The sequence below is a fragment of the Crocodylus siamensis genome, chromosome 2 (genome assembly GCF_052110815.1).
Source record: "Crocodylus siamensis isolate JL-2025a chromosome 2, ASM5211081v1, whole genome shotgun sequence".
NCBI classification, from domain to species: Eukaryota; Metazoa; Chordata; order Crocodylia; family Crocodylidae; genus Crocodylus; species Crocodylus siamensis.
The window spans coordinates 166,402,585-166,415,299 of NC_143396.1; the positions used below are offsets into that span (position 1 = coordinate 166,402,585).

The window sequence follows — 12,715 nt, forward strand, 5'->3', positions numbered from 1 at the left end:
CCTTCCCTTCCCTTCCCCCTTTCCCCTCAGGTAAAGGATAACCAGCAAGCTAACCAGTTATCACTGCACTTATCAGTTAAACGATTAACCATTTAGCCTTTTACCTTCCTACTCCACACACAGCAAGAACTAATATTGTTTTGTTATTTATATCAGTCTCATGCTGCTAGTGATCAGGGTTCCAGGGCATGAGGCTCTGTACAAATGTATAATAAAAAGACAGATGATGGTCTGCTAATTAGAGTACCAGTCTAGCATTTAAGACACTTTGGATTTGATCCCCTACTCTGCCATAGACCCTATATGTAACCATGACCTAATCATTTAATAGCCATCTGTAAAATGTGGCTAATATCATTGCTCTACCTCACAGAAGTGTTGAGACAACAAATACATTACAGATTGTGAGGTACTCAGAAACCACAGACATGATGGCCATGTCAGATGGGAGAAAGTTCAAATCTAAGAGAAAGCAGCTGGTGGAGAAGCAGCAGCAGAGCATTTCAAGTAGTGGCCACAATTGCTCACCCAGGAGTGCATGTGTTGTAGGTATTCTGGCAAGCTAACTTTAGGAAGGGGACTAAAAGAAAAGGGAGCTAGCTGTATGAATGCAAGATAGCATAATGGCTCTTAGCTGCGTGGGTAAGCCATGTTTAATTTTCAGTCATCTCAAGAGGACAGGAGGAAGTGAATTTACTGGCATTTGGAGTTACAATCAACACTGCTGAAGGGCCTCAGTGTGTGTGTGTGTCTATTGCCTGGAAATTCCTCACTCCAAAGCCAAGAGGCCCCATCATACATGCCCTAGAAATTCCCCCCTCTCTGTCACTTGAGCTGAAAGAGGTTGGATAAAATTCATACATTATCAAACAGCAAAAGACCAGAACATTTATTAAAATTACAAAAACATATAAAAGACAATGCAGGTCCTCTCCTACAGGTCACTAAACAACCTGCTGCTGTATAAAAGGTGCAAGAGGCCTGAGATTTTAGGAAAGGGAGGAAACTTCGAGAAGGATGTAAACAACCAGTGACCTTATTTACAATTGCATTGAACCATACATTTTCCAAACCACATCTACCTATGAATCATTCCCTGAACCTTCTCATCCCACCTTCTCTGGTTTCTCCCCATAGTTCAATCTGGAAGGCAGCATCTCACTTTTCCCATCCTGGTTCAGTCTGATTTAGCTTGCGCAGAAGACTGTATCCCCTCCCCTTCTAGTCCCTAGTCATTGTATCCATGAAGGAGACAAACTGGGGAAGTTTACTTTTCTCCACCAGTGCAGCCCCTATTTGAGGTCCATGAAGCGGATGTCCATAATGAGCAGGAAGTTTTTGGGCAGGGGGCGTGGTGCTGGCGAGAGAACTGTGAAGACCTGGCGCTCCAAGTCCACACCAGTGACCACGATGAAGCCAGCCACACTAGTCTCAGAGATGTTTTCATCGGGGCTATCAGCTGTGCTTACACTCAGTAGATGGTGTACCATATCACGGCCCGGAGTCACTGGGACCAGCTTGAGTTGATTGTCCTCCTGTGACATGCCGAGGGGCAGGCACGAGTCAGGGATGGTGGGTGCACCCACCTTGTATATCTTGACATCAGAGAACTTGACATCAAAGGCATGAGGATAGAAGCAGCCCCGGAAGCCATAGAAGTACTCCCGGATACGGTCATCCCGGCATTCCCGCCGGAAGTCCTTGGAGCGTTCTACCACACCACCTGACTTGGGAAGCAGCACTGTGCGCACAAAGTGAGGAAGGTCCCTCTTCAGTTCATTGTAGAGACGCTCCTGGTCCAGCACTACCACCACATCCACCTCAAAGGCAGAGGCCGCATGTACCAGTGCCTGGTACCCAGAGCCCTTCACCCAGCCGCACGTGTTGATGATGCAGCCACTGACTGAAGCCCGGCGGTTGACCTCGCAGCGCTGGTTAAAGACATCGGCCAGGCGAGATGTGATCTGGGAAGAGAAAGAGGCATCAAGAGCTGGAATCCTTCAAGGGAGGGGGGTGGATATCTGGACCTATGAAGGCAGAGAAGTAGATCTCTGAAACAATCCTTCCCACTCTGTCCTTCCTTTCTCAGGGTTGGGTTCATATCCTTTGTTGGCAGCCACCACAGGAAGAAATTGTGGCCACGTATAAATAGCTCCTCAAGCATACCTGACAAGGACAAGGAAACGCCTACTTGTCTAATGCGTAGACTGAACAGTCTAGTGGGTAGACTGAACAATCTGAAATGTTTTTGCTAGTGCTAATTAAAATGGTCCTCATATTAGACAGAAAAGGCCGAAGATGCCTCAACCATCTCCTGGTGTCACTTGTATGCAACCTGTTGAAACATCCCTTCCAAAATGCCTTTGTCTGTGGAAAAAGTAGGACAAGTATTTGAGCACAAATAACCACCCCACCCGCAACGTATACCATTCCATAGGTAGTCTCCCCCAGTCTCAGAACCAGATGCTCCAGGGATAAAATGCCTTTTTGGTTCTACAGAACTTGAGAGGAAGGCAGGAAGAACCTTTAGATTCTCTCCACTACCAGTCTGCTTCTGCTCACCTTGTTATACAGTTTGATGTTGGTGCCAGGCGTGGTGGATCCAAAGTGATAGACCAGGGGGGCCTGAAGGGAGAAGCCCTCCTCCACATCTGCAGGCCGCTCAATATACAGTGCACCCATGGTGCCAGGAATAGAGACTGAGCCTTGGCCCACGTCCAGCTCCACGAAAGTGGGTCGGCGTCCCAGCCGCACAGCGTAGTTCAGCAGTAACCGGCACACAGTTGACTTGCCCACATCTGTAGGGCCCACTACCATTACCCGGGGCCCCCGCTCATCCTCACGCTCCGCCTGCCGGCGCATTTGTTCCAGGGCCGTGTGGGTGTTGAGGTACAGCAGCATCGGGGTGTCCTTAGAGATGTAAGCCACTTCTGTACGGCCGCTCAGCTGCACCGTACAACCATGCCAGGTGAACACTGCCACCTTGGCGCCAGCGTCAAAGGTGAACTTCTTGTTCCGAGTCAGCTCCGTGCCGAAGATCTCTGCCATGCCCGTCAGCAGCTCTAGCTGGACAGTCTGGGAGGCCTCCACCTCGAAGCGGAGCTCTGTCTCCCGCTCCAGCTCAAATTTGGCCACCTGTTTTTTCTCATCCCCAGTTTCCTCTGCCATCGCTTCCCCCTTGCGGGCCTGTCACAGAGACACAGAGATGCCACACCAGGGGAAGGAGGACCTGGGGCCGAGGCTCTCCACGGCTCCGAAGACCTATTTGGAACCAGCCACTCCCTTTTCGGCCCGTGTCTGCCAGGTCAGGCCGCGCGGCAGCACCGCGACTATGGCAGGACCGGCGGGGGGGTGGGAGGTGGAGACGCGGCACGATGAGGCCGCTCAGGGCCCGGGCAGGCGACCCACCTCCCGGGCCCGCGAGCGCGAGTTGGACGGATGCAACGTTACCATGACAACGGGGCAACGGAAACAGCGAAAGGGGACAGGGCGCGACAGGGGTCAAATGCCGCCCCGCGGAAAACTACCCACCTGCTGCTCCCGCCAGATAAAGCGGAAAGAACGGGATGCAAGCACACTTCCGGGCCTGACGCCGGAAGTGCAGGAGCAGGAGTCGACCTCGGCAGGGAGCTGCGGGAGGCCGCGGTGCCTGCTGGGGGCTCTAGTCCTTACGTGAAGGAACCACGCAGAAGCCAAGGGAGAAAGGCGCGTGAGGCCTCCTGGGAGATGTAGTTCCACGGTGTCGGAAATGGCTGCGGGAAGACGACTATGCGTAAGTGCTGCTGGGAAGTGTAGTTCCTTGGTGACCCAGCGGAGCCGTCGGGCCGGGAAGCGGGGGTGGGGCCGAGCCACTGCAGCCCCAGCTCCGTGCGCCGGCTCTCTGGGGCCGGGGTGTGATCCTCGCGGGGGGTTTCCAGCCTGCCCGACCTGTTGGTGCCCGTCGGGAAGGAGAAGGAACAGGCCCCTCCGCGCCCTGCCCTACCCTACCCTACCCTGCCCTGCCCTGCCCTGCCACGGCCGCCCGCGCGGCCCTGGGTGCGTCCCTTAGCCGGGCCGAAGCCTCTTCGAAGAGGGCAATGCCCAGCCCCGGGGCAGCCTGGCGCCCTCCCGCTCCCTGGGCCCGGCCTGGCGCAGCGCAGCCCCCCCCGGCGGCGGTGGGGCCCGGCCGGGGACACCCGCGGGGGTGAGGAGCGGGTGGGGCGGGGCGGCTGCCGCTGGCCCCGCCCCACCTCGGGCCGCTGACGTGGGCGGGGCGCGTGACTCGCAGTGTTGTGATGCGGCTGCACGACACCCGGACCCAGACCGCACGCGGCACAGCCCCCGGCACGCGAGCCCCGAGCCCGGCCCGCCCAGCCCGCCGCCCCCTGGCACGGCCGCTGCCCCGGGTCCCGGGACCCGCTCGGAAGGTGAGGGGCAGGGCCGGGACTCCCCGTCCCCTTCCCGGGGCCCGTTGCGGCCTCCGGCCTGGGGGAGCTGCCTGCGGCGGGGCCTCGCCGTGTGGCCGAGGGGTGGCGGGGGCCCTGCCGAGGGAAAACGCTCCCACCAGAGCGGCCTGTGCAGGCCCAGCCCCGCTCTGTCCCTGCAGCCTGGCAGACGTGCTCTTTCCCCCGGCTGGCCGGACAGCGGGAGGGGAGGACAGGGATAGGCAGGTGCAGCCGCTGCTTATCTCATGCCCTTCTCTCTTTGCAGGTGACCCCCCTTTCAGCCTGGTTCTCATCTTGGGGGGGCCCTGGCTGCTCAGCCCCCCCAAACTCCGCTCTCCGTGAATCACGGCTCTAGCCAACCTGCTTCGCTGCTTCACCTGCGACCGTCTGTGTGGGGGCTGCACAGCACCCGCCCCCCCGCCCCGCCAGGGCGTGGCTCTTCAGCCCGTCATGCCCAGCTGTGAGCCAGTGCCACCTGCCGCCTGCCTGCCCGCCAAGACCTTCCGCAGCTACCTGCCCCGGTGCCACCGCACCTACAGCTGCATCCACTGCCGGGCACACCTGGCCAAGCATGATGAGCTCATCTCAAAGGTATGCCCCCGGCTCCCACTGGCCAGGGGCCCCCTGCCACCCGCCAAGGGGCCCTTCCTTAATGCTGGGAGCTTCTGCATAGGAGCACCCAGCCGAGACTGCAAAACTGACAGTTTCCCCACAGCCGTGCCCTGCTAGTGCTCCCCTGAGAGTGCCCAGCTGAAGACCCAAAGTTTATGAGCTTCCCTACAGCAGTGTCTCCAGTGCTGTGACCTTTTCCACACCAGTGCCCAGCCAGGATCTTGTGAGTTGCCAGCACTGCCCATTCAGTGGCCAGGCAGGACCCCAACACTGTGAACTTCCCTGCAGCAGCACCCTGCCAGTACCCTTGGCACTTTGATCTTCTCCTCCGCAGTTCCCAGGTGAGATCTCAAAGCTGTGAGTTTCCTCATAGCAGTGCCCTACCCAATCTATGCCTCTTTCACTCCAGCACCCGTGGCATTGGGACCTTCACTACAGCAATATTGTGCCAATGCCAGTACCCAAAATGCTGTGAGCTTTCCCATAGTAGTGCTTGCAGGTAGAGGGGAAGGCAGGGTCACTTATGTGAGGGCGGGGTATAACTGCTGTCTTTGTTTCCACAGTCCTTCCAGGGGAGCCATGGGCGTGCCTACCTGTTCAATTCTGTGTGAGTGTCCTGTGATCCACCGTTCCTTTTGGGCTCATGGCAGGAGGCAGGGGTGTGGGCATGGAGTCTCAGGCAGGCAGAAGAAAGCAGGCAGTAAATCAAGGCTCATTTTCCTTACAGCTAGTTACTGGTTACACCCAGAATTCCCCAGGCGGGGACCAGAATGTGGCACTGCCAGGCGCTATACCTGAGCAAAACGCCTCTGGTCATTGCCACCCCTGGAGGGTAAGTTCTAAGGCAGGAAGTCCCCTTTCTTATTGGGATGGGGTCACCTTGGTGGAGAGCCCCAGGGTAGCATGGCTACTGTTGTCATGATGATGTATGTACACACACGCTGTCTATCTCTCACCCTCTGCATCTCATCAGGACTCCTGGAGCACTCCTACCCTCATGCCCTGGTTGCGGTCCCCTAATAGAGAGCAGCTAGACCTTGTGTTGGGGTCCCTGGGGGCATCTCACATGCACTGGCTGGATGTTTCCTCACGGTTTTTGGACTGGTCCCTTCCAAGCAGATCCTGACTAGAGGACAAAGTCATAAAGAGCCACCTCTGAAGGACTTTCACAGAGATTATGGCCATTCCTGATTTTTGCAAGGGAAATAGCCCCTTTCTCCCTCCTTGGGCTGATGGGTGGAACCACTCCACTCTGGGGGTGCATGTTGTCTACAGAGATTGTTTCCTCTGTATTGACCCCAGTGTTGAAACACGTGGCTTGGCTTTGGCCTCTGCCATTCAGGACAGGGATTAGTGAATGGGAGAGGATCAGAGTAGAGCCACCATGAGGGTCAAGGGGCTTAAGTGCAGTAGGCTCCAGAGGCACAGGCCATACAATCTCATAGACTCAGTGGCAGCACAGGTTAGGTGGACATGTGCAGGTGAGAAGTGAGGCCCAAGGCTTAGCAGTGAGAGAAATTAGCCATGATTCTAGGCAGCCAAGGGGCAAGGTAGATTCTTTACAACTGGCATTAGGCATTTATAGAAATCAATTCCTGATCGGCTCCAGCCAGGAGCAAGGCAGGGAGTTTTGTGGACTGGATGAAGTCAAACTACATGATCAAAAGAAGTAAAAAATGCCACAGGATAGAGAGACAAGCACCAGGCAGACCTTGCCAGTAGGACTGGGTGGTGGTAGGGCCATGGTTGGCATGGTGCCTCCTCTGTAGTAGAGCCAGGCACTGTCAGTGCTGGTTGTCTGTTTGCTTGCATCAAAGCCTGTCGAAGGACTTTCATAGAGGTCAGGGTTGGGAGGATTTGGCCCACTGGCTGCAGGCGGGAGGGAATGCTCCATCTTTGGTGGCTGGTTCAAGAGCAATTCCCACAGTAACTTTGTCTTGTTAGAGGGTGGTTCCCTCACCCAAAAGGGATGCTGCTTGTGGGGACAGCACTTGAGGCAGCAGGACATGGTGTTTTGTCATGGGAATTAGGTTCAAAAGGACACTGAGATCTGTTATAAGCATGACTTGCTAAGCCTTGCATTGGCAAGGGTGACCTACACCTCTTCTTGCCTTGGTTGTCCAGATCAGGAGTGTTTTAACCTCTGGCCTGCAGGCCAGATATGGCCCTCAGGACCATGACATCTGGCCTGTGGGACTCTCCACAGGTCCAGAAATTTAGCAGCAGGAGAGTGATGGCACCACTCTTTTGCTCCCAAATATCCAGACCCATGGAAAGCCCCAAACCCTGTGTGCTGGATCCGGTGCCCAATCCCAGCATGCAGGGCCAGGCAGGGGGCAGCTATGCAGCCAAGGGGACAGTTCCAATATAGAGGGCTGGGAGGGGGGAGTACCATGCCCCTGGGACACAACTTTGCTTTGAGGGGGTAGTGCAACACCCCCAGAAACCAATCCTGGCCCGCAAGGCGTGTGAGGAAGCAGTACTGGACCCCCGAGGCCCAATCCAGCTCACAAAGGGGCCGCAAGCCAGAATGGCTCATGGGGCCAAAAAGTGATGCATCACTAGTTCAGATCACAGCCAGCTCCCAGTCAGGCTCTGCCCTGTGCTGTCTTTATAGGGCTACATTCTTACTGTGCATCATAACCCACCTTCTAGCGGTGATGCAGAGCCCACATGGCCACTAAAATCAACTGTGTGGCAGCACCAAGCCAGAATAGGTGGTTGGAGTCACTTTCTCCTGCCACTAGGTACGCTCCCCTGGTTCATGCTTGTTCTGGTTGTCCATACTAAGCCCTCATGCTCTCTGAGGCACCATGCCTGTTGGGCCAGGGCTGGCTTTAATCGCGTTTGCCTATCGGCCAGGAGTAGTGCACGAGGAAGAGGAAAGGCTGTAGTATTCCTCTCTCCCACTAGCTGGTCAGACTAGGCTCCTGCCTTAGCCAAGAAAAGACTCTGGCAGGGCTCAAACTGAACCTGCCACAGCTCCAAGGTAGCTGGATGCCTCAACCCTGCCAGGGAGGTTTGGGGGAGGCTATGAGCCATGGTACACCTTCAGATCCCTTATGTCGCACTCTAGCATAGCCAGCCTCACAGCTATTTAGTATTTTTCCTTCAAGCCCCAGCTGCAGGAGTCAGGGGATTCTAAGAACCTCACTTCACATGTATTTATTGCTAAGTACATTTCTAGCCTTTGTGGTCGGGGATAAAAGCTGGACAAGGTGGCCGCCTGCATCAGTAAGCTGCTAAAAAGGCCCTGACAACGATTAATTTTTAAAAGCATTTCTTCTGAGCATGAGCCAGTCCCTTGATCTTTTTGAAATCCAACTCATGGTGGTTGGGGGCATGGGGCAAGGAGATGCGGTTCTGGATGGGGCAGACTTAGGCTATTAAAAGCAAGCTATAGTGCTGTCTGCATGTCTATCATCCAGCAGCAGTGGGGTAAGGGCTAGGCTTCAGCCAAAGCCAAGGAGTCTGGGCCTGCATGCTGTGATCTGAGGGTAAATCTCAGGATTCCCCTTCCACTAGACAGAATGTGGAGGCTGACTCCTGGCCTCCCATAGATACCCCCAGAGGCATAGCAGGGAAGCTTTGCATCTGGGGCAGCTGTGACACATGGAGCACCACCAAGCTGCCACAATATGGATTGTGATAGTATGTTCAGCTGCTACTGCAATGGTGCCTGCCTATTTTTTGTGCCCCCCTACAGAGATGATGCCTGAGGCTGCTGCCCCAGCTGTCCCTCTCACTGACACTACTGCTTACCCTTCCCCCAAGCAGGACTGGGCTCTTGGGGGGTGCAGGGGCCTGGCATGACCCTGTCCCATGCTGCTCCTCTCTTCTGGCCCAGGGTTAACGTGGGCTGTGGGCCAGCAGAACAGCGCCTCTTGCTCACCGGGCTCCACTCTGTGGCTGACATTTTCTGTGAGAACTGCAAGACCACCTTGGGGTGGAAATATGTGAGTACTGAGCCAGCCGGCTGCGCCCTGCATCCTACACTACCTCTGGGGCCCAGGGCAGCATCCCTCTTGTGTCTCAGTGTTCCCTGCTGGGGAGGGTGGGTCTGGGCACTGTGGGCTCTGCCCCCTTTCTGGTGCCAAAGCACTCCCTGTGGAGGAAACAAGGCTGGGCACTGCAGGCTCTGACCCCTCTGGCATTACATCTCCTCTTGCTGGGCAGGGTCTATGGGTAGAGTGACACAGCTGAGAGGAGTTGAACTGCTTGCTCTTCCCTTTCTCTTCCACCAGGAACAAGCCTTCGAGACCAGCCAGAAGTACAAGGAGGGAAAGTACATCATCGAGATGTCACACATGGTGAAGGACAATGGCTGGGAGTGAGGGGGTGGGCTGCAGCCATGCCCTCAGCAGCATGCCCTGTCCATACACGCTGCCACACCACCCATCCCAGCACGACACCCTCGCGATCCTGCCCTCTGCACAAGCATTGCCCTTAGGGAGTGGGGGGCACAGGATCCTCAACCTATCCACCCTAGCTGGGAGAGCTTGCCAAACATGACTAGCCCACAGGGAATTCCTTTCCCCCCCAGGCACCAGAGCTGGGCACAGACTGGAAGGCTGGCCCTGAGGTGGCAATCCAGTGGGCTCAGAGCCTGCAGACAGCAACACCTGCTAAGCACCTTGAGGTGCAGATCCCACCAAGGAGCACAGAACCTGGCAGAGGCATCCCTTGACTCTGTATGTGGGCATGGGGTCCAAGTCCCCTTCCAGCTGTGGGGTATGTCCCACACTGCTAACCAGGGGCTGCTCTGTGGTGCAGGAGAGTGGAGAAAGCACAAGGATGGTCTGCCCTGGCACAGGGCTCAGGTGGATGATGACAAGAAGAAACAGTTGCTCAGGCCTGCTCATGGGACTGTGGGTAAGGAGACCAAGAGGATCGGTACTGTCCCTGTCCCCTTCTGGCCTGGGGCAAAAAAGTTGAGGCTGGGCACTAGTAGCAATGGTGTGAGGCCCTGAACAGGCCTCAGTCCTGGTACAGGAGGTAAGAGGCTGACCCACAGTCCCATGGAAGGGGCTTGGTGTGGAATGAAGCATGGGGGTTGGTGGTGAGGGTCAGGGCTGGTCCCCATGGTATGGGGATGGGAGGGGGGAAAGGGAGCAGGTGCATGTTACAAAGGTCAGGGCTGGTCCCCCTGGCATATGGGGGAGGGAGCAGGGGCACATCATGAAGGCCAGGGCTGGTCTTCCCAGCCTGCAGGTTCAGGGTAGTAGAAAACAGGGATACTCACAAAGATCAGGGCTGCGGCCCCCCCCCCCCCCCCCTTCCCATCCCCTGTGTCATCCATTCCACTCTTCCCACATCTGTGTCTCCCCTCCCCAGGCGCTACATGCACTACCCTGTCTGCTCTGTGGGTTACCATGTCCTGTTGATCTTAGGGACCGCCTCCTCCCACCTTGCCCACTGATGCCCTGCTGGGGAGAGGTGGGCAGGGGCAATGCCGTAGCTCCATCACCAGCGCACGAGGTTTTTGTATGATCAATAAAGGCATTTTTTTATAAAACACTGTCTTTGTAGTTAGGGGGAGGGGGAGAGGTAGAGGCCTTCCCCATCCCCCACACAACTCCTGTTCATATGTCCTTCCCTTTAGGCTCCACTTTTTCCCCCTTACCTCTGCTGCCCCAACACTTACCACCTTTAGCAGTCCTGGCTGCCTTAATTCTGTGTGTAGTTGGCCACTGGGGGTGCTCTATCCCAAGGAAAAATGGATCCACAGTGTTCTTCTCCACCCCAACTGGAGGGCACCAGGGGGTCAGCTACAGCTACTCCCAGCTGGATGGCACTGGGCTTGCCATGGCTCAGCAGGGTCCTTCCCATGTGGCAGCTTCACCCACCTTAGCTTTGCATCCTGTCGGGGTGAGGAGTAGAGAGGGTGTGTGGGAGATGGGGCTACAAGCAGCATTGAGCCCTTGCACTAAAGGACACAGGACCAGGCCAAAGAGAACTACAGCTGGCACAGAGATGAGCACCCTACTGGCATGGGGTGATACCCTGGTGAGGAAAACCACACTCACTGGCATCAGCATTTCTTCCACCCCCATACTGGATGGGGTTGTCCCCCTGCCTCCTTCCCACCCCTGGAGTTGTGGAAGTGTTGGGTGGGCAGGGCTGGTACCACCTACCCAATGCCCTTTTTACATTGCATTGCTTGGCAGTGGCTCATACAGTAATACAATGTTAAAAGAGCCTTGGACGGGGGCCTGGCAGGGGTGGGCTCTGCCACAGCTCTCCCTTACACACAGGGAGGCTGTGGGTAGGAGCAGGAGGTTTTGTGGGGTGGGGCGCAGGACAAAATGGGGTTGTGCCAGTGGCAGACCTGAAGGCATGAGTCAGAGGAAAGAGTCTAACTTCAGCAGTTTGCTGGTGCTCTTCTGTGATGAGCTTGGGAGACGGATCTGGCAGAGAAAAGACAGCCTGGATCAACAGCCTCACATCACACAGCCAGCCACATCACACCCCTTTCCCATGCCCCGGAGCCAGGCTGCAGCTAGCAACTGTGGACAGGGAGGTGGGGGGGAGGCTTTGTGTCTACGCCCCGCCCCCAGTCAGCCTCTTCCTGATGTGAGACCAGCAGCCCCTAGAAAGGAAAGGCTCTGCGTCTCATAGCTTGCCCAGCTGCCGCAGCCAGCCAAATGCCCCTGAAGCAGAGCTGATGCCCCTACAAAGAAAAGCCCCTGTCCCTTTTCCCACCCCCTGAATAACTCATTTCTCAAAGCTGAAGATATTTGATGACAAACATGCAGAGAGAGAGAGTCTTTTTAATTCTAAGCAAAATGGGATGTCAACTCTGCTGGTCTCAGTTCTGGGCATGGAGGATGAGCATGGCCCTTTCTACCCCAGCGGACCTACCAACCTCCTCAATCAGCAAGGTACAGGATCACACAGCAACAGCCTCTCTCTTAGCCCCTCTAGTGGCCCTGCCCTGACATTGCAGAGGAAACCTCAGAATAAAGGCCCTTTTCCAAGGCAAGAACCAGTTCTGGTTTCATTTGGAGAAGCTAAACAAACTACCTGTGTATTATAATTTATATATTAAAACAGTGCCCAAAGTGGTTATAGCTTAACCTAAAAGCACTGCATTAAAAACTTTAAGATTTTAGACTCAAGAACAAACTTTTCCTTCCCCCATTTGGGCGTATCTCCTAATACAGCTCCTCCTGGATTGCCAACATTTCCTAGTAGCAAAGTCCCTGCTGCTATGGTCAGGTCTTCATAGTCTGCTTTGTTAGTTTGGGTTTGTTTGTTGCATGGACAAAGAGTCTCTACATAAAGAAAGGAGGGGATCAAAGGGTCTCCACTCATTTAAAAAACAAGCCCCTCATCCCTTCTGTTCTAAGTTTCTGTTTGCATTTTTCACCAGGGTTTTTGAAAAACCTCTCCAACAGCTTGTTTCAAAGGTTGTGCAGCTTTCTCACAGGTTGCTAAGCACGAGCTGTAACAAGTTTCCCAGGGAGCTGGAACCCTCAGCAAATAAACTGGACTATTAAAGAGTCACAAGGAAACCTAGAAAGAAAATGGTACAGGTGCACAAACACCCACACCATCCCAGATCCCTTACACACACAAACACCCAAAATTTCACACAGCTTCATTTAGGAGTTGATCCCTCTCCTTCCCAAGTGCAGCTAGCAGGCATGTTAGCCCTGGAGGCCAAACCTGATTTTCTA

The 12,715-nt window shown here is 55.2% G+C and overlaps 2 protein-coding genes across 12 annotated transcripts; one reads left to right on the top strand and one right to left on the bottom strand.

Moving 5' to 3' along the window:
• Positions 1 to 868: 868 nt before the first annotated feature.
• CLP1 (cleavage factor polyribonucleotide kinase subunit 1) lies at positions 869 to 3,662 on the bottom strand. Its single transcript, XM_090032109.1, has 3 exons — positions 3,532 to 3,662; positions 2,563 to 3,186; positions 869 to 1,964 (listed from the first exon to the last, which is right to left on the bottom strand). Exons 2-3 carry the CDS (start codon positions 3,166 to 3,168, stop codon positions 1,293 to 1,295), a joined length of 1,278 nt encoding a protein of 425 aa, XP_089888235.1. The 5' UTR covers positions 3,169 to 3,186; positions 3,532 to 3,662; the 3' UTR covers positions 869 to 1,292.
• YPEL4 (yippee like 4) lies at positions 3,653 to 10,555 on the top strand. 11 transcript variants are annotated; one of them, XR_016440180.1, is made up of 8 exons: positions 3,782 to 4,406; positions 4,690 to 5,015; positions 5,600 to 5,643; positions 8,884 to 8,992; positions 9,281 to 9,346; positions 9,580 to 9,727; positions 9,810 to 9,908; positions 10,371 to 10,411. XR_016440180.1 is itself a non-coding variant. In XM_090032114.1 (8 exons), the coding sequence occupies exons 4-8, from the start codon at positions 5,807 to 5,809 to the stop codon at positions 10,524 to 10,526; spliced, it is 492 nt and encodes a 163-aa protein (XP_089888240.1). In that variant the 5' UTR covers positions 4,877 to 5,015; positions 5,140 to 5,377; positions 5,600 to 5,643; positions 5,764 to 5,806; the 3' UTR covers positions 10,527 to 10,555. The 11 variants fall into 11 exon arrangements, 9 of the variants coding, with proteins under 9 accessions (XP_089888237.1, XP_089888236.1, XP_089888239.1 ...); XM_090032114.1 differs by lacking the exons at positions 3,782 to 4,406; positions 9,580 to 9,727 and adding exons at positions 5,140 to 5,377; positions 5,764 to 5,868 and having other exon boundaries at positions 4,877 to 5,015; positions 10,371 to 10,555; XM_090032116.1 differs by lacking the exons at positions 3,782 to 4,406; positions 9,580 to 9,727 and adding exons at positions 5,243 to 5,377; positions 5,764 to 5,868 and having other exon boundaries at positions 4,878 to 5,015; positions 10,371 to 10,555.
• The last annotated feature ends 2,160 nt before the right edge of the window (positions 10,556 to 12,715 follow it).